This window comes from Apodemus sylvaticus, chromosome 3 (genome assembly GCF_947179515.1).
Source record: "Apodemus sylvaticus chromosome 3, mApoSyl1.1, whole genome shotgun sequence".
Classification (NCBI taxonomy): Eukaryota; Metazoa; Chordata; class Mammalia; order Rodentia; family Muridae; genus Apodemus; species Apodemus sylvaticus.
In genome coordinates this window covers 20427526-20455218 of record NC_067474.1, presented here as the reverse complement: position 1 = coordinate 20455218, position 27693 = coordinate 20427526, and the positions used below count along the sequence as shown (strand labels likewise).

The 27693-nt window shown below is 41.2% G+C and overlaps 1 protein-coding gene across 2 annotated transcripts; it reads right to left on the bottom strand.

Moving 5' to 3' along the window:
* Positions 1-266: 266 nt before the first annotated feature.
* Sdcbp (syndecan binding protein) lies at positions 267-27551 on the bottom strand. Of its 2 annotated transcripts, none has more exons than XM_052176038.1 (9): positions 27458-27551; positions 15935-16000; positions 14811-14892; positions 13029-13138; positions 9230-9391; positions 8259-8434; positions 2769-2940; positions 2179-2270; positions 267-1429 (listed from the first exon to the last, which is right to left on the bottom strand). In XM_052176038.1, exons 2-9 carry the CDS (start codon positions 15983-15985, stop codon positions 1375-1377), a joined length of 900 nt encoding a protein of 299 aa, XP_052031998.1. In that variant the 5' UTR covers positions 15986-16000; positions 27458-27551; the 3' UTR covers positions 267-1374. The 2 variants fall into 2 exon arrangements, with proteins under 2 accessions (XP_052031998.1, XP_052031999.1); XM_052176039.1 differs by having other exon boundaries at positions 9230-9388.
* Between the last annotated feature and the right edge of the window lie 142 nt (positions 27552-27693).

Genomic DNA, 27693 nt, shown 5'->3' with positions numbered 1-27693 from the left:
AGAATTTTTGGTTCAGGAAGTAGAATCTTGAGTTAGTTTTGAGTGTCACTAATACATGTGGACGGTCTCCAGACCATGGTCTGGAGTTACAGCAGCCTTTCCAGGTTCCTTCACTGATGTCAAGTGCGCAGGGAGAAGGTGGCCACGGGCTGCCAGTAAGGGCACCCAGCAAGTATATTCCCAGGCAGTCTTAGCTAAGACTGTTCTTAGAGACCCTGGGTGTTATCCTCACAGTAAGTTCTGATGCAATCACAGACAGACAAAAATTTAACATTTTTATACATTTAATAAGATAATATCACATATAATAATAGGATAGGCACAAACTAAGAAAGAAAAAAAATCAGGATAAAGTGTCCTTGCCATTTTTGTTTACAGAACGGAGTCAGAAAATGGAACAAATTAAGATGACTAGGGAAACATTCTAAAACCACCCCAGCCTAGCTAAAGATACATAATGTTAGGGCTCAAATGCCAAACTAGGTATTACCCACTTAATCTACAGTGAAAAAGAGACTCCAAAAGTTATTCTATTTAGTATAACAACTTTTACATGAAATATATAGCAATTTGTTTCTCAGAAAGCAGTAGGGCAGTTCTTAGGCATTTCCTTATTGGAGTGACTAGAAAATCTTGATACAACTAGGCAGCTCTGCTTTACCAGTAAGCTGCTCAGGGCTAGCACAGAACAGCTTAACAGAGAGCTAACATCTCAGGTTTCAGAAGGCAGCAATAATTCTATTTTGGCTTTTATTCTAAATGCTTACTGTAGTTAAGGCGACAATCGAAGCATATTAAGTGAAGGTAGTTGAGATTTAGTGACAATCATTAAAGTCTCCTGCAGTCTACACACAGCTGTATAATGCTTTTGTGGAATGAAAACAGTGTTGATTAATTGCAATTTTACACACTCGCACAGAGAAAACTTAAAAAATAACTATCAAAGGCAATCATTCTAAACGTACTATGCTGACGTACTGAAGTCCAGTATGCCACAGAACTGAGCACATGACTAGCACTGTGCTTTGTTCTAGGAGAAAGCTGATGGTTCTCAGACACAGCTAAGCCTACGCCAGTCATCCTAATCACCATGGCTTATGTAAAAACATCAGGGTCCCAGGAAAGAACCACGTCTAGGAAAGTCAGTAAATCTTTTGAGTTTCACATCTGTAAAACCAGGCTAAGGCTACACACCTATCTTAGCATCTGAAGCCGATATCAGACAGAGCGAGGTTCGCAGCTCTGATGGAAGATAGAAAGGTCCATGCAGCAGATTCTCCCTGGCTCCGGGAAAGCTTCGTGTGCGAAATAGAGAAGTTGCCGAAGAGGAAAGCTGGAAGCCCCCAGCTGGGGCGTGGCGCACTGGGCAAGGCTTTAGACTTCAGGAATGGTGTGATCCATTAGGCTCTTCATGATGCTGGGAGCCATCCTACAAGAGAGCCACTCATTACACAACTCAGGTCCTAGTTTCAAAAATGCCCTGTTACCCCAAGACAACCCCAATTCCAGTCCAGCGCCTGTTGTCATCCATTAATCTGAGGAAGGAGGAAAGGGGTCTTTAAATGAGCTCAGCTCTAAGGAAGTGATAACTGAGTCGTCACAAACTGTCCAGAAAGAACAGAAATTTCCATCAGGGACAGACATGTTAGAGACCGCACGAGACCTTTACATTAAGACTGGCTGTTTAACTGAAACAGCAAGGATGTGATGAGTCAGAAGAACGGAGGGGGATAAGGGACCTACCAGTAGTTAAAAAGAACAAGAGACTGTACAACAGCTTTTTTCCCTGCTCTGAGGGTAGCTAGCTGCATTCTACCCCAACCCCAAATTATAGACAAAAATTCCATTACAAAGGCTATGTTTGTGTCTATTCCAAATCTCGCTTTCATGTGCTCTACAAGCGCTCTGGAAGAAGTGTCTCCGAGATCGCATGGGAACAGCTATAGAGGAGCACAGGCGCTAAAGTTCCGGACTGAACCGCCCCTGCTGGCCTATAGCGTTGCACCTCTCTACTTCCTGAAGTATGGGAAAGAATAGCAATGGCCACTCTTCACACCTCAGAGGCAAGCAGTCCATCATGAACCACCATGCCGAGATTTCTAAAATGCAGAAGACCTGCAAGCTCAAAGTAGTGTTGACATTTATGTCAGATGCTGGCGAGCATGAAGCTGCACTTACCGTTTAATAATATGTTCAAAGATAAACGCAGGCATGATTGTGATGGTAACCACAGTCCCAGCTGTGGACAGTATATCTGCAATCTGAGCGTCCTGACAAAACACAACACAATTACATTTCACTAAGGCTTTATTTAATAGACATAAAACTGTTAGGAAACGCACTATATTTTGATGTCTTGCTGATATCTCGAGTCCCAATCCCTTGTATGTCTGAATTTTAATTTTACTCTTACAGATACAATTTTCTTAAGCTAGTAACAAAGCTGAAGGTACTGAGTAAAACTCCTTACTTGAGAATAGCTTGTCCCACACAGTTAACTGTGTTTATGGACTAAAGACTCAATCAAAACCTATAAAAAACAAATATTACTATATACCAAGACTTACTCCTTTTCTATATTTCTGGACTGAAAAAAATGGACATGCATCCATTCGGAATGCCTTAAATATTTCCCTGCCCATGTCTCCAGAGAATTCTAGCTTAAGGAATGCCCGGGGGGGGGGGGGGTCAACACAAAAGCCCCACCACCTAAATGATGTTTTCTACAAAACAATGATACCGAAACCAGGGTCACGTGAGTCCCTTACCTTCAAGCCAATGACGTTCTGTCCATTGATCTCGCAGATGTGGTGGTCAGTGAGAAGGCCATTTCTGGCAGCAGAACTATCTTTCACTATGGATGTGATCTTTCCACTTTTAAAGATAAAGCCAACATGCCCGCTGCTGTCCTTGTGCATAGTAACTGTCCGTTCAAAAGGCCTAAAGCATAAGGACTGGGTTAGACTGAAATTCCAACTTCATACTTCAACAACATGACATACCTACTGACTGCCACATGGCATGTTTTCTTACATAGTCAGTGTTAAGTGTTTCTGATAAAAAAAAAGTTTTTTTAATAATCTATTATGGCTACACTGATCCATAATACTCTGGAAGGTGTAGAGACACCAATCACCTCTTCTAAAAACAAAAAGACAAAACCTTTCTCCCAAATCAGCATATCCTTGAGCCAATAACCACAAAAAACTTTATTTTGACCTCTCTCCCAGATGAGTAATATAACCACAAAACTCAAAATTGCAACCACTTTGAAAATTAAAACAATTGAAAACAAATGGTGTAAACTAAAATATTGTCTGTGCCTATTCGTAGGCTTTTTCTATTCTGTCATGCCAGGAAATTAACCCAAAATTCCTGAGAAGCCCACATTAGAGAACATGAGTCAGTTATCCTGCAGACGTTTTTATACCACCTTAAAAACAAGTGGTTCACACTTCTGTCTATATCTGCTCATAAGCAGTCAAAGCAGGATTTAAACCCAGAATTCTCGTGGAGCCCACATTAGACAGAATGTCTTATCCTGTAAGACTTATTAGAGCAATATATCTTTATACCAGCTTTAAAGCAATTAATTCAAATTTTCACTATATAGTTGGGGCTGGAGAGATGGCTCGGCGGTTAAGAGCAGTGACTGCTCTTCCAGAGGTCCTGAGTTCAAATTCCAGCACCCACATGGTGGCTCACAACCACCTGTAATGGGATCTGATGTGGGTGTGTCTGAAGACAGCTATAGTGTACTCATATACATAAAATAAATACATAAATAAATCTTTAAAAAAAAAAAAAGCAGGTAGTTTTTACTGTTAAGCTCTTGGCCTAGAGCAGCCATCCTGTTATAGCATCTATCTGCTGAGCTCTCTGCCTGGAGCCACAGACACTCATTAATTAATACCTGTTCATAGCAGATGATTAGCACTGCCCTCTTTACTTGGAGTCAGTGACTAATTTTTCTAATCCTAGTTCCAAACTATGGGTGAAATTCCCCACATGATTTGGACAAAATCTGTATATAAATCTATCCTAAAAGCAAATAATCCCAATATTATAACCTCACAGTTAAATCCATCTGCCCCAAGATATAAGCAGCTTCCATTCTCCGGCTCTCTGACTCAGAGCAGCCATCTTGCCTCTTTCCACAGCAGGGAACCTCAGAGCCCTCTCTCTTTGTGTCAAGGTCCCAGCCAGTGCCACCTTTCTCTCACTTAGAAAATAAAACTCTAACTCTTAGGCTAATAATCTTAAATTTCTAGTGGATTCTTGCCCAACGTGTTGGTTTGCACCTGTTGTGGGAAATAATAAAACATGGAACCAACCCGCACTATGACTGTCTACTTTTGGGGCCCAGCTCCCTGCTGCCTCCAAGGCTAGCCCCAAGCAGACACCGCCCACCTCTGGTTCTCCTGCTGAGGACCCCACTCCCATTCCCAGCCATTCACCCTGTGGTCAGCAGTCCCAAATCCCAGTAACCTAAAATCAAAACTCTAGAGGCTTGTCATTTATCAGTTAGATTTATATCAGTAAACTCTCACCCCACAAAACACTCAATGAACTCAGAGCCAATTGATATTGATATAAATTGCCCACCTAGATAAGTCAAATTGTCCTATAATTATCCATCCTTTGTAAGATATTCATAGGCACCTGTGGCTATTTAAAGCCACTCAGAATCTGGATTGTCTTTCTCTTCCTCCATCTTCCTTCCTTCCCCTTCTCCTTTCTCCTGTCTCTGCTTCTGAAACTCTTAGCTGCCTCCCCTGTCCAATCACAGGCTTTTTGTTTATTAATATTAAATTAATTGGGGGAAGACTCTGCTACATATATAGAACACTTAGTAGCCTTTTTCAGTCACATGATTTGACTGATATGAGAACATAGTGCTCCGAGGAGTTATCAATACACTGTCCCTCTACAGTCCAGCATACCTTGCATTAACAGTGAGATAGCTTTCCACTAAACCACTGAGTCCCTTCAGCACTTCTGGGAGCCAGCTCATCTTAGGACATTTAAATCTTAAAACTTCATTGTATTTTTCACATCTCAATTTTGAAATGTTTAATAGATTTCATTTGGTTCATTTATTGATTATGTGTGCATATGCATAGAATGGAAGCAGCAGGAGTAAGCGCTCTCCACCATGTAAGCCCAGGGAACCAACCCTGTAAGCCCAGGTTACTAGGAGTACAGGCAAAGCTTTGCTCTCATTTGAAAAACCCACCAGAGAAGCAGTCAGAGGGGTTCCTCCAGCCTCACTGGACGGAAGGCACAAGCTACAGTTAAAAAGGCCTCGAGCGAGCGGTCTGCCTCAGAAGCTGTCATCCACTTAACACGAGCTCGCTTTCTGAAACCCTGCCATGTGTCACTGTAAGATTTTAAGGCCACCTGTTTTGCTTGCAATAAGAAAGTCTGCAGCTGTGCCTCCCTATTGGCCCAACACTTAAAAAAATTTTTTAAAAATTTCATTCAAAATAACATTTTAAATTATTTAAGAATATATCTAGGCAAAGATGTAAAAGACATGTCTGTACAGTGACAGACTCTCGCAATGCAAAAGATACTGAAAAAAGAAATCACTGAAGATAGGTGATGGAAAGTCCATGCAACTGGATTGGCAGCATTATTATAAAAATACCTATACTACATACAACAAATTAATTTATAGATTTAATGCAACACCTATCAAAATTCTAATATTGGATTTTATAGGTTTAGGAAAAAAAAAAAAAAAGACTTCCTTTGGAACCTTAAAAGACCACCAACAGCCAAAGCAATGCTAGGAGCGGTCACACGGCAGGGCTTTACAGTGCTCAGCGGCAGAGCCTCCACTGCTACCGTCCTGAAGATAGCCTGGGGCTGGCCCCGCCCTGAGGACAACAGCCTGGAGCTGGCATAAAGGCCAGATCACCACAACAGAGCTGAGTGCCCATAAAGACAGTGCCCACAAAGACGGGCTGGCTAGGGCCACAGAATTTTTGGCAATAAAAGCAAATCATATAACAAGGGAAAAAAATCAATTCAAGAAATAACACTAGCAAAACTGCGTTTCTACCTGGATAGATGAAATTAGATGAACTTGGTACAAAAATAAAATAAAAATGGACGGGAGTTCTAAAACCTAAATGGCTCCAAGTTGTAGAGGAATCCATAGGGATACCCTTCCTACAACTGGGGTCAACACTGACGCTGAGTAGAGCAGCAACAGTAAAGGAACAAACCCCAAGAATCAACAGATGGGACCACAGGGAAACAAAGTATTTCTGTACCAGAGGAACCAAAGAGCAAAGCAAAAGGCCACAGCCTTTACTACACTTCAGACAATTCAGACAAGTCACTAATACCCAGAATTTATAAATAATTGCAAAAATTAAATACTAAGGAAATAAAACCACCACAGATGGCCAAACTAATTTTTTTTCAAAATAACTTAAAATGTCCAGTAACTATTTTAAAAGGGGCAGCTGGGAGGTGGTGGCACGTGCCTTTAATCCCAGCCCTCAAGAGGCAGAGGCAGGTGGATCTGCAGGGACAGCTCGGTCTACAAAGTGAGTTCCAGAACACCAGGGCCACACAGAGAAACTAAGCCTTTCAGATCACAAAATATGTTCAATATTACTAGCCATCAAGAAAATTCAAATTAAAACTACTTTGAGATACTATCTCCCCCCTCCACCTTTTCAAAATGGCTATTATCAAAAGGCAGGGTACAAATTAATAAAGCAATTGTGGACGTTTCTCAAAAGAACATTAAAAGATGGAATCAGCACACTCCTTACTACTTCATGCCTAGGCATACACTACTCAGAGAACCCCACCCCTGCTGCAGAGACACTTGTGCTCCTACACTTAGTCCTGCGCTGGAATTAACCTGGATGTATGGATAATGAGAATTATATATATAGTAGCATATTATTCAGCTCTAAAGAAAAATACATTTATAAAATTTGCACACAAAAAAATGGATGAACTGAGAATGTACAGTACTACTTAAAATCACAAAATCTTAAGAAAAAAGCACTTTCTTCTTATTCGGAGCCTAGGCAATAGTGTGCATATAAACAAAGGTACACACGATACAACATGAAAAAGACCAAGGAATGGTAAATATCAGGGCAAAGGAAAGGACTAAATACAGGAAGTCAACAAGCATTATAAAAGAAAATAAAATGATTTCATTTTCATTTTCTCTCATGAATTTGCCTATAGTGGTGAACAATTCAAAAAACCATATTCTACAGTAAAAATATAAAGTCCATCTGGAAGCTCCACAGCTTCTGTTCCAAACAGCTATACTATCTGTCTAGAGATTTACTGAGGTTTACAGTCTGGGGGTCTGGTTAATTCCAACATGCGATGCCTTTTTATTTGCAACATTACTGTTTTTTATATAAAAGACACAGGTGGGTCCTGTGCGTGTGAGTGCAGGTGCCTATGAAGAAAGAAACAGATATTGGGGCCCTGGAGCTAATATGACAGGCAACTGTGGCCTGCCCTCCTTGGGTGTAGGAACAAAACTTGGGTCATCTGGAAGAATAGTGTATACTCTTAACAAAAGACATCTTGCCAGACCTGGTCCAACTTTCATGAAATTCTGCTTTACACATTAAAAAAAAAAAAATTACAGACTTTTCCATTTTTTATTATATTTAGCAATTTGATAAACATTTTTTGATCAATGTCATTTTTACTTCAAGAAACTCCCCCTCCCCAGGTTTACTCTAACAGTGGATACTGGTCTTAACACTTGTGGGAGCTGGGAAGAAGAGGCACATCATTTTGTGCAAAGTATGCAGGTTAAAAGTAGACCACGTACCATGCACAATGATTCATCCTCTTTTACCTAACTACACAACCACCTCCGAGACCAGATTTGGCTTCAAAACTGATTCCTTAGGAACTCTGTGACATTCAGTCCTCATGACAGCAGTGTGCTGCAGGGAGCCCACCGCTGCCTTACTACATCAGTTACTTCTCTAGCATACACAACCTTTCCAGAGAGATAGACAGGAAAACCCTTGATTAGAGGGCAGGTTCCAATAAACAGGGTAAAATGTATATGCAAAACTAGAATTCTATGAAAAGAATCTAATTACATCAGAAAAACACATAACTGCAAGACTGTAATAAATCAGCATTATCCTTAAAAAATAAAAAGTAGGAAACTGTATTTACAGAACCCTGACAGACCAGGAAACTGGAAGCATAGGCTGGCATCTCAGTGTCCCCAGTGGCTAGCAGCTCACCTGTCACGAATGGTCATGGTGATCTTCTCTCCAAATGCCTGCTTGAGCACCTTGTGTGCCTTATCGGAGCTCCAGCCTGCACAGTTCTCACCATTGATCTGGAGCACCTGGTCCCCAAATCTCAGCCCAACCAAGGAGGCTGGGGAATTAGCCTGGACCAGTTGAACAAATATACCCTAGAGAACAAGAAAATAGTTTATCATTTCTCACTGCTATGGGTAACTCCAGTTCCTGGGGATCAGGCACCACTTTCTGACCTCTAAGGATACAAGGCATGCATGTGGTACATGTACATACATGCAGGCCAACACTCAACACAAGCAAATAAATTACAAAAACAATTAAATGATAGGTTGAGGTAACAATTTCATATTTTTTTAGCTTGAAGACCACTTTATTCATCTCTTAATAAAAACTGGAGTTAAACAGACAAAAAAGTATTTCTAACAATGAATTCACAGGACATTCACATTTATGTAAATTCAATCAGATTTTGAACCAAGCACAAATAGAGAAGAGGAAGGCTAGGGAAATCTTTCTTACAGTCTGGGGCCAGACATGAGTTCTGCCAGGAAGCAGTATGAACAGGCGGCACCCCACTGACTTCTGCCAAGCAGGTAAACTAGAATGGGGCTGACGGCCCCCAAGGCATCTCTGCTGAAATACACCCCACTCAGGCTTCAGACAGGTCCGGGCTTTACAACAAGCATGATGATGTGTCTTAAGACATGTATAGTGGGTGTAAGGCAAATAACCTGCAGAACCATCTCATAAATAATTATCACTTAGTTTAAAACTGTACACCCAGTTCTCACTGGTCCATTTTTCCTTTCCTTTCACATAAGCTGCCCCACGTGAAGCCCAGAGTCCCATTGTAGAGGGGGTATTACAGCTGGCCAAACTATTTTCAATTCAATGTTTTGACATTGATATTCTGTGACCTATTTAGATAAATTCAAAAATATACTTACATTATCTATTGACTTCAGTCTGAGCCCAATTTTTCCATCTTGATCCTTACACAAAATGACTTCACGAATCCCTTGCTTAATTTCTGCTCTCCGAATTCCAGCGTCATTACCTGTCACAGGTGCTACCATATAGTTCACACTGGATGGTCTTGCTACCAACTGCTAAAAAAAATACAAAATTTGACAGTAGTTAGAAACACAGCAATTACCTGTTAACACACTCAATTATAGTTCTTACAAATATTGCTCCATTAAAAATTCCCTCAGGTGAAGTCTGATTTCCACAACAATGACAGTGTTTTAGTTCCTCCTTCTGGTCATTTCCTCCTCCATTATCCTTGGACAGAGAAGACCCCGTGACTTGTTCCTTAAGTCAGGGGGCACCCCTGTGTATAGAATCATCCTCCACTGCTGAACTGCCTCAGCTAGAGACCACGTAAGTGGAGATCAGCTGTCTCCAAAGACTGCATTGCCCAACGAGGTCCTGCGACCTCAGACTGGGTAAGTGGACTTCCATGAAGTCGAGGACGCACTGAAAGCCAGGCATGAATCATCTCTCAGAAAGCACTCGGCCACCAGCAGCTACACTGAGGTTTGCCTTTATTTCAAGCATATTTTCCTAGAACTTACACGTCACACTAGACTTTTGCAACATTCTCTTTTCAGAGATTTTTCTGGGATATAATCATAAAATTACCAATTTAAAAATAAGTTCAATATGAACAAGGCTTTAAGTCAGGAATGAAATAAGAAACAACATAAAAACATATTAAACTACTCTTGACAAAATTCCCGTGTGTACACAATGGAATCAGGCAAACCAAGGCGCCAAGAGCAGGGCAGTACCGTGGCTGATCTTATACCAAAGGTACGTCAGCTCCACATGGACCCCAAAGCCCTAACTGTGGAGATCTGCTGAACAAAGAAAACTGGGAGAAAACACAAGACAAATCTCTTTGATACCAATCTTGGCCATGATTTTTGTATGTAAATAGAGCTACATCAAACTTAAAAAGATTCTCCACAGCTGGGGTGGGGCATGAGGGCGCATACTCAGAGGTAGGTGGTTCAAGTTTGAGGCCAGCCTCAAAACCTCTCTCAAAACAAGCAAAAAAAGCTCTTCACAACAAAAGTAGTATTCACCAAACTGAAAGCAACCCATGGAATGGGAGAAGTTATTTGAAAATGATCATATAGTAAGTGGCAAATACCCAAATGCATAAATAACTCAAAACTCAGCAGCAAAAAAAAAAAACAAACTCAATTTAAAAATGGGCAAAATGCCTACATACAACCTTTTCCCAAAGATAACAAATGGGTGTGTGACAGATCATTTATCATTAGAAAATCAAAGCCAGAAGAAAATGACATCATAGCCTCATGTGTCAGTAGTTACTCTAAGTACGATCACTTCATGTTCAGGCTCCATTTAATCATCAGGAGAAACTAAATTCAAGGTCCCAGGCCCTAGGGGAGCTGGGGACTTCCCAATAGCTGAACAGCTTCTATTATAAGGAAACAGCTGAATGAGTCCAGACATCTCAAGGACAACAACCGCTCCATCTTGCTGGTGGGGTCAAACTAAGTTCATGTTCCCAGACCCAGGAACCTCCTCCAGTTTGTGAAAACTCCCTTGCTAACCCCTTATGTCAAAATACCTTTGGACAAGGATACAACCCACCCCACTTCCCCTTGCTTTATGGTTTCATCCTTTAAATATGCCCTACAACATCCTTTCAGGGTTATAGTTCAGATCCCAAGTCTATTTGATCAGTAGTGGCTTGATTAGTAATTTTTGTCACCTGCATTAACCTGGTGTTCGAATCACACTGGATTTATGTTGGATTTAAGCAGACCCCACAGCAAGTATTATCTATCAAAAAGAGAGTGCTGATAAACTCTTGTGTACTATCAGACACTGCACGTACTTGGAAATCAATACTAAAATAATAGGTATAATTGGCTTTTTTTCTGTTAGAAGATAAACTTTATAAATATAGCAATTAACATTTTTGTTTTCTCCATGCCTCTTTTTACTTTACTGTTGACTTTACATTTTTTCTTTAAATTGTTTTAAGCTTTATTTTTATGTAATTCATCTACATATCTGTATTTGCCACTTCTATTGGTGCCCAAAGGGGTAGAAGATGTCATATCCTCTGGGGCTGTCTTCTGGAAGAACAGCAAGCACTGTAACCACTGACCATGTCTTACAACCTGCCTAAGCGCTCAGGGCTGCGACTAGCAGAAACCCTCGTCTAGGTCTCAGCTGCCGCAGGCTCCATCCCTAAGCTGTCTAGGTTCCTGCACCTCATCCACTCCGTTCTAGGACAGCAACTGGCTTTCTATATGCGTTCTACTTTCTCCTTGGAAAATCTTTGACCATTTATCTAATTTCTTAAATTACCTCAGTTGAAACACTGTTTTTTCACCTGGGTAATTGTTGGGCATCAGTTCTAATGCTTACTTGTCTTCTTTCAGCTCTGAAAATCTGTGCTTCCAGACCTGAGGGTCCCAGCTGGCTTGACTGGTAATAAAGAACTGGTGTACAACCAATGGCCAGGCAGAGATGGAGGCTGTACGTTTAGATCAGAGGGTTTTGTGCAAGCAAGAGACTGAGAGAAGGGAGAGGGAGAGGGTAAGGAGAGGAGACTTGCTGTGATGGGGAAGCAGAGGGATCAGACATAAGAGCTGCAGGAAAGAAAGCAACCAGACATATAAGAATTGGGGAAAGGGGAAGCAGAGATAAAATGTCGATGTAGCAAGTTGATGCAGGAATGTCAGAGGAGAGGATGTGCTAGCCCTAACCATGGGGACCTTTGAAAGTGCCCAGCCATTGAGCAAGTTAGACATATTAAAAATAACGCTGTGTGTGTGTGTGTGTGTGTGTGTGTGTGTGTCTTTCATTCTCGAATCTAGACAGCTCTGGCAGGTAGCTGAAGCATGACCCACCAGAAGCCAAAGTGAATTAACTAATTCACCAGTACAGATCATAAATAACACAAGTAAGCTTTCAATAAATATTAAAATTTCAATATATAAAAGCCAGGTACTGTATTAAGCAGTAGTAAGAGGATAGAAGTGGATTCAGCCATGAAGCATGTAACTATAACACAGCAAGAGCTATATGCCACATCCAAACCTAGGATCTCAGTCTAATTACAATAAATAAATAAATAAATAAATAAATAAATAAATAAATAAATAAGGCTTGTAATTACAGGAGGAGGAATATTATGAATGTGAGCAAAATATGATTAATACACTGTTTTTGTCTTCAGACACACCAAAAGGACATCAGATCCCACTACAGATGGTTGTGAGTCGCCATGTGGCTGCTGGGAATTGAACTCACAACCTCTGGATGGAATGTTAGCAAAATACTATGGCATATATGGCATATATACTTCAAATGACTAATCCATCCAGAATGAAATTCTATCTGGAGCAAAACATGCTGTGAGGTACGTTAAGAAATAACTGTACTAGTTAATAAGTCTATGTCAGAATTACAAACTTCAGTGCAGTTATATACCTAGAAAGGATAAAACTAACTTAGAAACACGGCAGGGGCCGCATCACAGTGTCTTGGGAAAGGATAAAATGCAGAAGACAGAGGAGAGACAAAGACCTAATAAATTCGACAGTGGATGACAAGGTTCAGAAATACATCTAGAAAGAATTTTATAATCTTAGGAGATTTTAACCCTAAAGCTACAAATCTGTGAGTTTTTCTAGAAACGAGTTTACACCTAAGATATAGCACATTTTACGGGATTCGAGATTATACAGTACATACCCCTTGTGTTGCTGCTCCAGCGACCATGGGCATGCTTTCACATAGTTCAGCGTCATTTAAAGACAGCCCCATGTATTGAGAGAGCTCTGGATACAGTTTAGGATACAGATCTAATGTAAATAAAGAAAATGGCATTGGCAGAATATTCAAAATAACAACTTAGTATGGACTTGCTATGTTTAATTTTTAAAAAATGAAGTACAAAGATTTAATGTATAAAATGGAAGGTTATCTTCCCATCTCTGCCAATTAGAATGAAAAAAATCCATAACCACTTTAATGCAAACATCGTAAAATATATCAGAAATAGTCTTAGCTTTCTAAGCCCGTGAGTCATCCATTTGTGGCCATGAGGCACTTCAGGACCCACCACAGTCTGCAGGGGTTCAAGGCAGAAGCAGGAGGATTGCCACAAACCTGAGACCAGCCAGGGCTAGATAACAACACCTTCAAAGTTGAAGGTAGTCTAGCTATCAGCAGACCTGTGCGAGTCATCCCGTCCGCTTCTGACCCTGCTGGAGACTCATCCTACACAATACCACCCCACACTGAGGGCTGCTGCACTTCTCTTAAGAAAAATAAGAACAAAGTGTGTATGTTCGCAGTACAAATATAAAATGCAGTGACAGAAATAAGAGACACAGCCAGGTAACTCCTCAAAGGTAAAAATAAGTTTCCAAATAAATGGCCTGGCCCTTTTTTAACATAACCATAAAGCATTAGCAATTTGGGGATTATGACACCAATTCTTCAGATCAGAACACAGGAAGTGTTTACTGTCTTAGCCGCTTAACTCTCTCCTTAAACAGCTGCAGGGTGGGATGGGAAGGTTCCTCCCAAGTGATAGGAGACGAGATGACAGTGTCAAAGCTTGTGATGTACTCTGTCCTACCACGTTGAGAATGGCAGGCTTATTCCAATGACATGGGACAAACTATGTTTAAACATTAACAATAGTTAACTTTTCTTGAAGTAAGCTACTTCCAAAATCTTTTTCTATGATCTATTTTGACTTCAGAGTAGATTCATTACAAAGAATAAAGTTAAGAGATGGCAGCTCAGAACATGAAAGGCCACAGAAACTCAAGTTAACCATTTACTTTCTCAAAGTCTCAATGTCTTACAGAGAAGCTCTACCCTGAAGCCCTCTGGTGCAGAATGGAAGGAGGACTGATTATGGTTTATGGAGTCTGAACAGCAACTTTTTTTTTAAAGATGTATTTATTATATGTAAGTACACTGTAGTTGTCTTCAGACAGTCCAGAAGAGGGAGTCAGATCTCCTTACAGATGGTTGTGAGCCACCATGCAGTTGCTGGGATTTGAACTCAGGACCTCTGGAAGAGCAGTTGGTGCTCTTAACCACTGAGCCATCTCTCCAGCCCCTGAACAGCAACTCTTAGTTTTACAGAAAATCCCCAAAAAGAAGATAGTTGGAAACTTCGTGAGTTCCCTGTCAAAGTAAGAAAGGGGCGATTGAGGATGCAAGAGCGCGGCAGGTGGGAAAGACGACGTCCCATGGGAAAGCACGTTTCCCACTAGTGACTAGGCCACGCTAAAGATTACGAGTCAAACTAAGAACTTTATTATGCCCTAAGACTCATCTGCATACTCACAGATCATTCTTGATTAAACAAGTGATTTCTTTTATAAAACATAACATGTCAAAGCAAAATCCTAGATTCTGAATTTCAGGGGAGAAAAAAAGCCTTTATATGTATTTATATGTATGTCAAAAAAAAAAAACAAAAAACCAAAAAACCAAGTCCAAAGTATAACCTACTTCCATCTGCAGGGAAAGCAGTAGACGCATCCACCAACACAAATGCTTGGTTGGCAGGATTGGCAGAATAGGCATTTTGAGCCTGGAAAAGAAAAGAAAATTTTAGCAAATAACAAACATACCTACATCTTTCTTACATTATTTACATGTTAAATCGAGTACTTCCCAAAACAATTACTCAAGGTTTCACTTTAAACACTTCAGTAATCATTTTCCCTTAAAGAAAATCTGTAAATTAAAAACTTTTGGAATCCCTAAGAACTGAATGACGCCACTTCCCACATTTCACAGTCAGGGCCTAAGAGTGCCTGGGCAAACACCAGCTGTGCACCCTCCTCTCCTGGTCTCTGAGCCAGGCCTCAAGCGCATCACAGTTAGCTGGTGTTACACACCGTCCACTCTGGGCATCCGTCCTTGCCTCCACCTCCCAAGAACTGGGTAAGAGGGTGTGCTGCTGTGCTCAGTTTATTTCATGCTGGGGAGGGGCTACATCCAGGGCTTCATCGCACCAGACAAGCGCAGGCTGTTAAAGAGTTTGGAATTGAAAGAAGTTCTACAATTATGTGGTGCTGAATGCAACAGCATAATGGCTACTGTAGAATAATCTACAAAATCTGAACTGCCAGTTCACTGCTGCTGTGGTAAAAAGGGCCAGACAAGAAGAAGGAATGTTCCACTCTTCTGTAACTTCTTGCCAGAGAGGGAAGAAGGGAGGGAAGGAGGGAGGGAGGAGGGAGGGAGGGAGGGAGGGAGGGAGGGAAGGGGAGTGCTCTAGAGCAGGCCCAAGTTCAGTAGTTGCCAGCACTGGAGCCTAGCAGGCCACAACCATGTATAACTAGAGCTCCACTGCCAATAGATCTAATGCCCTGACTTCCAAGTTGACTTTCAATAATATTTGTACTCAGGCGCATGTACACACACACACACTTACTTTTGTTTATCTAAGAAAGAAATTCTAACCCAGGGCTAATAGATATAGAGAAATAAAAATGAACTTCCAATCAATATTTTAGTCTACAAAGACCTAAACAGACTTAGGAATACACCAACAAATGCATACTTCCTGTTTCATTTAACAAAGGAAAACATTATGAAACATTTTTTTTAATTAAAAGCAAACATACCTGAATTACTTTGTCTACCTTCAAATCTTCAAGAGATGGATAGAGAGACATTTTTGCAGATATTTTCTTAAAAGAAAATGAAAAAATGTATCACACAGTATATAGCAACAGATGTTTATATGCATATAAACATTTAACAACTGTTTAATACAATAAACAAGCTCAAAAACAAAACAAAATAAAAAACAACAAAAAAACCAATACAATGGGTCTATTTAAGGTATAACATAGTTAGCAGACATTTAACAGTTTTACCAACTGTCTCTCTGTTCCCATAGCTATTCATCTTGGATTTTAAATGTGAAGAAAAGCTCCCTTCATTTCACAAGTTGTGAACATCAAAGAAGAAAGGCATGTGGCTTACCCTTAGCTGACACAGTGCCCTCAGCTAAGCCAGGGCCAGGAAATGACCTTTCTCAGACCCGGCTGGGCATGGACAGACATACTGCCTTCTAACAAGGGCCAGGAGCAAAGAGCACTGGGAAGATACTCATGGTAGATGGAAAACCTTAACACATGCCATCTATTGTTTTAGCAATGGTTTTACCTAAAGGAAAGGGATGTAAAAAGGAAACTACTGCTTTTCATTGTCAACATTTCTATACAGTTCAATGTTTGTTAAGATACCATATCTTGCTTTTTGCAACAACTTAAAATAAAATTATATGAAATATTACACAGACATGTATTTTAAATTTTGTTTAGCTATTCGGAGGTAAATACCTGAGTCTTCCACTTAGCCAAAGAAAACAATGTATCCTAATTGCTAATAGGTTTGGTATTACTGGGCCAGCTCCATCAAACTCCTGGTTCCAAGTCTATTCTTTATTTCCTGCTCTCTGGAAAGCCAGAGCTGCACCTTTTAAATCCTGCCCTGCTGAGAGGAGGAGGACGCTGAGCGCTCAGAAGGGCCGCGGCCACTCAGCCAAGCTGGAGTCTGTCCACTCTCCACCCAGGCTCCCACGAACACGCTTCTCTAGCGGTTCCCACCACAGGGAGAAGATTCCCCCACGTTGAGCTGTGTTGAGCAGAAGAGCAGGAGAAAGGCACCAAGCTCTCTCCGAGGCAACAGCTCGCCCAGAACCCCTTTCACATGGATCTGTAGAGAATTCTATAATGTGACATGCTAAAGTAAAAACTCACTGTTTAAGTTCGACCCTGTCTACTAAGGAGCATCTCACAAGACTTAGAACAAAGCTATCAGCAGGCAAATTGTCCCTCTGTGCACCTTCTCAGTCCTAGTAGTGGTTACTTACTAAAACAAAACTGCAGTGAAAGACATGAGTTACTGGCCAGGGCTGCCTTAAGAGACTCCCAAAACATATATTCCAAGGCTACTGCCCCAGATGGAATATATGGACGGTGAAGACGACGCCACACACGTCATAAGCCTAGCTAGCTACTCAGCACTAGTGAAGTTGGGGGTGCTGGAAGAAAACCTACAACTACGACTTTACTAAACCAGCACAATCCATAACTACATTCTAAATATCTGTCCTCAGAAAGCATACTTTCACATCAAGAAAACTTCTCTTTGCAACAGATAAAGAGTAATACAGAAAACCACAACCAATCAAAATGCAGTGTTGTGAGGCCCAGTCCCAATGGATACATCTCCAAAACACTCCTGTACCCAAGGCTCAGGGAACACTAAGGATCTAGAGGGGGTGAAAACCTGTTGGTGTCAGAAACCAGGGAGCTGTAAGACTATGTATCCTAGCAATGTCGAAGCTACGCCCATAAAAGTCTCACCAACACAAGTGCCTATCCATGAGCTGAATAAGGTCAGTAACATGCATGCCAGTGCAGACAGGGAAAGACCACAGGCCTCAACCCTACACAAAGAAATAGACAATTAAAAATGCTGGGGGTGGGGGTGGGGGTGGGGTCTCCCCCAGGGAAGAACATACTAATTGGTTTTCCAATTTCAAAAGGTCAGCCCTGGAAGGTATACATACAGACTGTGCAGGTTATATTTAGGAATACAAAAGTAACTACATCATACATGCACATGATAAAAATTAAAAGACACCATGAATTTGAAAGATGACATGGGGGTTATATTGTAGGGCTTGGAGGGGGTAAAAGGAAGGGGAGATGTTTTAATCGCTTTATAATCTCAAAAATAAAAAGCTGGATGTGGTGGCACGTGCCTTTAATCCCAGCAGTGAGACGCAGGGAAAGCAGACCTCCAAGTTCCACACCAGCCTGATCTACACAGCAAGTCCCAGGACGACATAGAAAAAACCTGTCTCAAACAGAAGTAAACCTCTACCCTTCCTAGATTCTCCACAGGACTCTTTCCTGTTCACTAACCAATCATTTATTCAATAATGCTATAGGTACTAATTCTATACATTAAACCTTATTAAAAATCATTAGAGGTCTTGGCTGGGCAGTAATTGACATTTTACTACCATTCACATACAGAAAACTCAAATGCTTTTTAAGAATTTATTTCTCATATCCACATGAGCTGTATAATCATCCACTTCTAATACTGGAATACTACTTACTCAAATGACACCTCCCCTCTCCCCCATGCCATCCACACTCCAGCCTCAGCCAACTACTACTATGTTCTTGATAATCTAACATTTTTTATTACTGGTAAATAATATATATGCTTTAAAAACTTTGTATAAAGATATGTCTTTTATACTTTTGTTATATAGCTAAGAACATAATTTCTAAATTAATGTAGTACCTACATTAAACTTTCTTGTAAACAATCAAACTGTTTCTAAAAGGATTACACTGTTTTTATACTCTCAGAATTCTAATTTCTTCATTTCCTTACTGCTACAGTCTGTGGTTCTGGTAACAGCCATGCCAGAAGTGAAACAGTATCTCAATCTGGTCAGAATTGCATTTTCCTAACAAATAATGGCATCCTTTCATGTGCTTGGCCACTTGCAGACCTTATTACATCTACATCTTCTGTCTATAAAGAAATAAATGCCTACGTAAAACCACTGCCTGATTATTTAACTGGATTAGTTGTGGTTTTTTTTTAAAGATTTATTTATTTACTTATTTATTTATTATGTGTAGAGTGTTCTGCCTGCATGTATGACTGCAGGCCAAAAGAGGGCACCAGATTACATTATAGATGTTTTTGAGCCACTATGTGGTTGCTGGGAATTGAACTCAGGACCTCTGGAAGAGCAGTCAGTGCTCTTAACCTCTGAGCCATTTCTCCAGCCTCATAACTGGATTTGTTTTTAATGGTAACAGTTCTGCTTAAATTCTAGGTATCAGGTTCTAAATTCATTCAGGTTTCAAAAATCAATGGAACTGGCTAGTTTATAAATACAAATTTAATTCTCAAAGTTCTGCACACTAAAAAGTCCAAAAACAAGGAGAAGTGTCATGTCCTGTGCCAATGAGAGACCCCAACTCAATGTTTTTAGACCCCTAAACAACTAGCCCAGGACAGAGTAACTTGTTTTTCTGCTTTCAGTTTGAGAGAAAGATAGCCCACTCAGTTCTAGTTCTAGGTTTAACTATACAATGCCCCAAGGATGTTTGCTCCAGATAATCTCTAACCTTCCTTAAGGCTAAAACTATAGCCTGACTTCCTCATTCTGTACTTCCCTGTTCCAAGCATAATTTGTCCTCCACCCCTTGTCTTGTGATTTTTTTTCCCCTTGAAATACCCCTGACTTCAGTTGCACAGGGTCCAAAGTCCTCTACCCCTGTGTGTTGTATGGCTGTGGAACCCAGAATTCTGGAATAAAAAAACCCTCTTGCTATTGCATCGAGACCGTTTCTCGGGAGTGATTTGGGTGTCTCCTTCCGAGGTGTGGGGCACTGGGGCACCCTTGGTTTTTGGGGGTCTTACACCACACACAGCAACTTTTCATTGTGCCTTCACAAGGCAGAAGGGACAGGGCAGTTCTGTGGTGTTCCTATTATAAAGATACTAGCTCTAGTTGTAAGAACAAAGCCGTCCAAATCTCACTCCCCAAAACTCACTTTCACTTTCATGCTTATAGAACTTAATGAAATTTGAAGGACGGTTTACATTCAGACATATCACATACTCCTATCTGATAGATTTTCAAACACTTTCCTTTCATTCTTTAGACTGCCTTTCATTTTGAGTGTTCTTTGTAGCATAAAAGTCTTTTGTTTGATAAAGTTAAATGTGTTTCCCCCCTCCCTAGTTATACTTTAATGACAACAACATACAGGAAGGAACTCATGGTGGTTATAACAGTGCTTTGGTCTATGAATTTTGCAGATTTAGCTATTGTATTTGGATTTTTGATCTAGTTTGAATCATTTTGGGTTGTTTGTTTGTTTTACACAATTGAAGCACTGATGCAATTTGATTCTTTCTGCCTACATATCAAGATGTTGTTTCTAGCAATGTTGTTTTTTGAAAATAATAGATTTCAGAAAGAATAGAACTCTACTTTGAGAAGAATGGCTTTGGCAGCCTAGTTAAAATCAGTTGATGGTTGATGTGTCATCTCTTGGCCTCTTGCACTGGCTTCCTCTTTACCTGTCCTGCTCATTACTGAACCTCTACATTAAGTTTCGAGTACGAACTTTCCCACACCACTCTTTTTTTAAGATTCTTATGATTATTCTATACACATTTCAGTTTAGTGTGAATTTTAGAATCTAGTTACTCTCCCCACTCCTGACCTTTTAACAAATTTTAAGTATAGACTTGGCACTTATAAGCATCTCCTTAGATCTGGGGTAGAGATAGCTGAGTGGTTAAGAGCTGGCCCTGCTCCTGAAGAGGACCTAAGTTCAGTGCCCAGCACCTCTGTGGGGCAGCTGCAACTGCCTGTAACTGCTCCGTAAGTTTAAATACATTCTATTTTATTTTTGTCTCTGGTATTTTCTAGTTTCTCCTTCAATTTCTTCTTTTACCCTACAAAGGTGACCTTTTTGACCTTTACTGTGGTCAAAAAGATGCTTGATATTTCAGGGTTTTTTAACTGTTAAGATGAAATGACCTGCACACACACTTAAGAGGAAGATGTCTTCTGTGAAGTGGATGGGCTGTCCAGTTGATGGCTTTAGGTCCTTTTGGTCTACAGTACCTCTCAAGCCCTCCCCACTTCCTAATGCTCCATTTGGATATCCTGGGCACTATCAGAGCTCTGATAAGGAAATCTATTATGCTATTATCTGTTTCTCCTTTGTCCTAATTTACTCTATGTATTTTAAGGATCTGAAGTCATAAGTGCCCGTAACTGTTTACCTACTGGGTGCTTTCAGCATTACAGCACCACGCCTTTGTTTTTAGTGTCCTAAGCCAGTGGTTCTCAACCTTCCTAATGCTGTGACCCTTTTATTCAGTTCCTCATGTTGGGGTAATCTCCCTTAAACCATAAAATTATTTTTTGTTGCTACTTCATAACTGATATTTTGCTACCGTTGTGAATCATAAAGTAAATATCTGTGTTTTTTCAATGGTCTTATGCAACTCCTGTGAAAGGGTTGTTCAACTCTCAAAGGGATAACTACCACAGGTTTAGAACCATGCTTACCACAGGAAACAGGCTCAAGTTTAAGTACTTTGGTCAAATTAGTAAACTTAGAGGAAGAGGTCAGAAGGACTCATGCAGAGAGCAGATAGAAGGTCAAAGACTTAGAGCACGGTTCTCAAGCTGTATGTCACGAGCCTACCCACGGGGATTGTATGACCCTTTCAGAGGGGTCATATATCAGAATCCTGCATGTGAAATATCTATAAAGCAAAAATGCCTCTAACTATAAGCCCCACTTGCCCAAGGGCAGATAACTTCCTGGAATGCTGGGGGCTGTTGTTCATAGCATAGCAAACCAAGTGTTTTCACTTTTGTATACAAGGTTGGTTGCCCCAACTGCGCATGATATGTTTGGCCACACATAAGCAGGAAGTTTATCAGGATGTATGAAAATGGGAAGTATATAGCCTTGTGGATTTGCCTTTATAAGGACCTGACCAATGTAACTCACAGTCATTCTCTAGGAATCTCAGGGATAGACCTGGCCAGTGGCCATCATTCTGGCTAGCATTTAATAAAGCTTGCTTCAAATTTGGCTCCAAAATTGTGGTAGCAGTCTTATTCTCCCCCCCCCCCGCCCCCCCCCCCACCGTGGGATTAACAAGTTCTGTATCAGCATGATGGCTACAAATCAAGTGCTTCAATAATTTGACACTACTCAAATCTCAGTAAAACACGACTTATTTTCAGTTTATTATAGAGCATACAAATGCAATAGAGATGCAGCAGATGGGAGAAAGGGACTCAGAGCAGGAGTGGCTAGCCAATCTCACAAGCCACTATGAGAAAGACTCTCCCATCCCTGCAAACAAGCACTCTGCATTGGGACCAGATGATCTCTTGTTTTAGGCCAATTCCAGTTGTGTTTTGTTTCTTTTTTCCATATAAAAAATTATCTGAATAGCTTTCTTCTAGGTGAACAAGAGTGTTCTCAGCCTTTGCTAACACTGCTCCTTCCCTCAAGCCTCTACACTGCATGTTGTTCTACTTCTGGGCTTGAGCAAAGGGTTAGCCCTTCTGGCCCCTTCCTTCCCTCTAAGAACTGTCTGAGTTCTCGGACTAGGATTTGAGGCTTCCAATCTCCCTCCTGCTGCTCTCCCTTGCGGTTCTCACCTTGTTTCTCCTCTGCATAAAATCTATCCAGGCTTGTTTGGCCTAGATCCAATGAGATGTCACAGATCTCACCATAGCAATTGCTCTAGCAATTTTCCTTTAGAATAAAGTCACCTTTAACTCAGCAGTCCAGAAGAGAGCTACTCACACCCCTTCTTCCCTCAGCCATCCTAGCCTTCTACACAGCCACCCCTGAACCTCCCCAAGCAGCCCCAGCTTCCCAGCTCCACATAAAATTCCTCCCGAGCTGGCAAGAGCAGCAAGGACACAGGCAGGAGGCTCCTGGAGAGAACCGGGTCTTCAATGACATCCTTTTGCATGATCAAGACTGGCTCCAACCTCTGCACCCTCTAAAAAGTTTTTTACTTTTGCGTAAGAAACAGTGCTCCAAAACTCAAAAAAAAAAAAAAAAAAAAAAAAAATCACTCATGCTCAGTGTTTATCATTCTAGGGGGATGAAATCACAGGCATTTATCTTCCATACAGTAACTGGAAAAACAAATAGATCCTTTTCAGGTTGAAGTGGGTCATTTAATTACTATTTCCACAGCAATCAATTATAAAATCACCCTAAGCAACCTGTACTGCATCCTATAAATTACTGCATCCTTTGCTGTAAACTGTTGTCCGACTTCCCACCATCCCCAGTCACAAGGCTGAGGGAAAGCCCCTGCTCTAAGTCTCTGATCTGATTCCAAGTGTCAAAAGTATTTAGCTCTTTTTGCAGAACCATGACTACTCTTGACTGAACACTTTACAATGACCAATGTGAATTACGAGATTACATCAGTGAAGAGTTCTCATTTTAATCCTTTATGACTCCTATTAAACCACAGAATTCTGCTTCTAGGCCTTCCGTTCAGGAGTGATGGCATGATACATCACCCGGTACTCCTGAAATCAAACCAGCACTGAAAGTCCTCACCATCTGTGGGGGGGTCTGCCTGTAACCTTCTGCCCTGTACTCATCTTAGTCCTTGGAAAGAACCAATCCTGTCAACAATCAGCTTACTCCATAATGGTTGAAACCATAATACTCTGTCACAACTTACGAAGAGCCCTGAACCCATGGGATCAGTAAGGCCTTAGAAAACAACCCCCCCCCCCAAAAAAAAAAAGATTTTTCCTTTTTCCCTAAAGATTTGGGCAATACCAGACTCTCCTCAAAACATGAAGACAACAACAAAAGAGGAAAAACTGTGAGCCAAGCTTTCTCACAATCAACTGCTCTGCTGTTGTTCAGAGCAATCCTATTATTCCCGTAGACATAGTTTGGAAAACTCAAGTGTCTGATGAAGTAACTTCTAGACTAGTAAGAATTTTCTATCTGTTCCCCAACACATATATATGTTGCTTAGGCCCACACAAAAACTAAAATAAGGGAAGTGATATTTATTTTGTTGTTGCTGCTGCTGCTGCTGCTGCTGCTGAGTCTAATAAGAAAGCCAGAACTCTGCCCTCAGCCACAGTTGCAGAGAAGAAAGCTAAGGAGAAAGGCGATGCATGTGAAGCCATTTGGAGAAATCTGGGTCTAAGATGAAGAACCCAGTCATATACACTTGGAGGTTTTAGATGAAAACCTTCTAAACAAAATTCTTCAAACCTGAGAATCAGTGAGTAAACAACATACTTCTATTTAGTTGGAGAAACAAAATCCCATAGTCAACAGGAAGAACTTTGTCCTGCAGTATTTCTAGAAAAGCTCCATCCATCCATCCTCTCTCACTAATCGGACAGTATAGTTTTTAACAACTTTTATTTGTATTCCAAATTTACTGGGCAGGATTTGTAGAGACCAACTACAGATAAATAAGAGAGATGACCCGAAGGAACTAGTAATGTAGGCACTTTTAAAAATCAACTGCACCAACTATTTTATTTAATGTTTATAAGCCTAAATGAAAATTCTCTTTAAACAAGGAACAATAATGGGTACTCCCTCACTATAATCCTAAGCCAGACAAGTTATTAAAGATATTATATTTGACCACAGAAATAGAAAATTATCAAACAGTACTGGCATAACTCAATGATCATTGAGATCTGGAATTAGTATTGTGTTTTGATGCCCCAAATGCAATAAAACCAAAAGCAATGATGTGCTGGAACAAAGACAATTGTTGAAATCTTCACAATGGTTAAAGATAGGGCCACACATTCTAATTGGGGAAATTAGCTCAAGTCACGTATGTGGCCCATTTCAACTCTGCATAGTCAAACCCAGATACTTTGGAATGGCTTAGTTTTCTTTTGTTGAAATCACTCTTAAAATTTTTGATAACATTCCACTATGGAACTTTTCACTTCGGACAACTGAACATAAAATAATTTAAAAGCATAAATAAGATAAAGTGCTGTGTTCAACTCAAATAAAACAATGAGGGAGCACATTGGGTGTCCTGAGGGACATTCCTTGTAGTTCATATAATTGTCAAAGAACATACCTGAATCAATCTTAACATTCTGTGACCACATGGAAACATACATACACACACACACATACATACACACACACACACACACAGAGAGAGAGAGAGAGAGAGAGAGAGAGAGAGAGAGAGAGAGAGAGAGAAAGAGAAAGAGAAAGAGAAAGAGAAAGAAAGAGAATACACTTAGGTCAGATCCCAAGAGAAGTATTTGACTTTAGCTAATCTTTAGATATAAACTACTTCAGTCATTAAAAACAAAACAGTTCCCAGGAGGGGGGTCAAAGACTGGACTATATAAAAATAAAAGTAATAATTTTAAAAAAAGTTCCCAAGTTCCCTAGTTTGATAGAGTTCATGAGAGAGTTTGAGAGCTGTTCTTTTAAACAAATATCCAAGGGGATTCTGATGGTAAGCCAGAGAACTGCGTCCATATGAGTCAAAGACTAATGAAAGATATTACAGGGTCAACAGAAGGGACGCTGTTCCCCTTCATAACGGCTTTAAGAAGAGCTGGAGCTGTTGTGATGTGACAGGAGTCTTGAGAAGAAGAGAGTCATCAGCTCACAACATGGAAGGAGTTTCTGCTTATTCTCCGTCAGGAGTGGGGTCCAGGAAGATCCAGACCATGTACACTGGTAGGAGATGCTAAGAAGGTGGTGAAGTATAGAGCTGTCTTGAGGCTGGGCACCAGGGGCCTAGGTCTCTGGCAGCTCTGTGTGCAGGAGCTCCAAGGAGCAGGTCCTGTTCAGTTGGCAGCACCCATTCTTTGGGCAGCTGACAAAACCACTAACTCCAACCCCACAGGGATCTGCTGACTCTGGCCTCCACATACCCTCCACTCCCCACGTACATGTACATACCCACAACAAACACAACATTTTTTAAAAAGCTACAAAACAGAAAAAAAACCTATCACTTTTTAAATATAGTTATTCAAAGCCTTTTACAGCTTTAAGAAAGTCAAGTATAATAGGAGTATCTCATACAATTTAGATATCTGCTCCAATTATAACTCCAGACACAGACCGATTCATATCTTCAGTTGCCACATATTTGCAAAGGGCGACACTCAGCTTAGTCACTGTGACACTGGCCAAAAAAACAGCCAAACTTAACCATAACTGAAAGTTATAATCCAAAATATTATCACTAACTGGAAAAACGGATGCATACAGCAGAAAAGCATGCCACCCTCCAGTGTTAAACTAAGGGAAACATATTTCCATGTCTGTCCATAGAGATACTACTACCTGAATGAGCACCTAAGACCTTACAAGAACTGGCTTGCCAGAGGAAATATTGGCTGGTTGGTGGGCACACGCCCACAGCCTATTCCAAGCACAGGGGAGATGTTAGGCTGTACACTGTACACTTTTTAAAGGCTTAAATTTTGAGCCATATGCTTACTAATTACATCCTTAAAAACTAAAATTGTCAGTAAGTGTTGCAACATTTGGCAATTAATAAACACAGAGAAATATTACTAAATGTGTTAAGTATTTTAAACTATGAGGGTGTCTTTTACAGTCTCTTGATGTTTTCTACCTAAGAGAAAGTGGCAAAAAACGGGGGGGGGGGGGGGGGAATTGGTGAGGCATGCTCATTTTAAAGGGCTGCTTAATTAAAAAGTGCATCAAAATGTTAATCAGCCCCTTCTGGTTCATGATTTTTAAATCCTCTTTAATAGATCCAGCACAGCTAAAATCTGCTTCTAAAGTAACTTTGGCTATAATGGAGTAATTGTTTACTGAACCTTGTAGTCATTCCACTTCCTTATTTCCTGGTGCAAATCATCTGGTCAGTACTACTTATGTGCCACTTAAGACCTACAAGTTTAAGGAACGAAGGTTTTAACAGAAAGGAAAGGCATATTTTTAGTCTGTCCTCATCCTTCGATCGAGACAATCTGTTTAACGATATCACCTTGACATTTAGAAAGCAAGACAATTGGCCAGGGCAGCTGCTGTTTTCAATGTAACTTTCGTTCTTAAACATTTGTTCTCAGTGTAAGCCGCGCGTGTTAAGAATTTCAAACCCTACACTTTCTAAGTAAACAAAACGGGGGTGGGGAAGCTATGTGTCTGAAGACAGGACGAATACAACAAACGACCCCGCACACTCCACGGCTCCATAACTGCACTTCTCAAACTGGAAACTTTCCACGTCCGTACGCCTCCCTCTGCCCGGTACTAGAAGGAAATGCTCTACGGGGATCTGAGTCACCAGACCTCCGGACCGCTCCTTGTGTTCACACCCGCCGCAAGCCCTGGCTCTCCCCGCCCCCTCCGAGAGCAGCGGCTCGCCCGCTAACCGTTGTCACCTCCGGTCCTTCGCGCCCGCCCGTCCAGACGCCACCAAGAGCGCGCCCCAGTGCCGGCGCGGACCCGGCCAGACACACCCGGTGCCAAAGTAGAGCGCCCGACCAGCTTCCGAGACGTGCCGGGGCCCGGGACCCCGCGGCCACTCACCTGCCCCGAGGACCGCGCTGCTCCTGCCGCCCGCTCCGGCTCCACACAACTGAACCTCAGGGCCCGCCCTGCGCGTCATCACCGCCCCCGCCTTCCGCCGCGCAGGCGCACGCGCCGTCCCCATGACAACGCGGCACAGCCCGAGCGGCCCCCAGCCCACCCTTCCTCCACGAGATCCGCCCAAGACCCCGCGCCAGCCTCGTTTCCCTGGCAGCCCCCGCCGCCTTTTACTACCC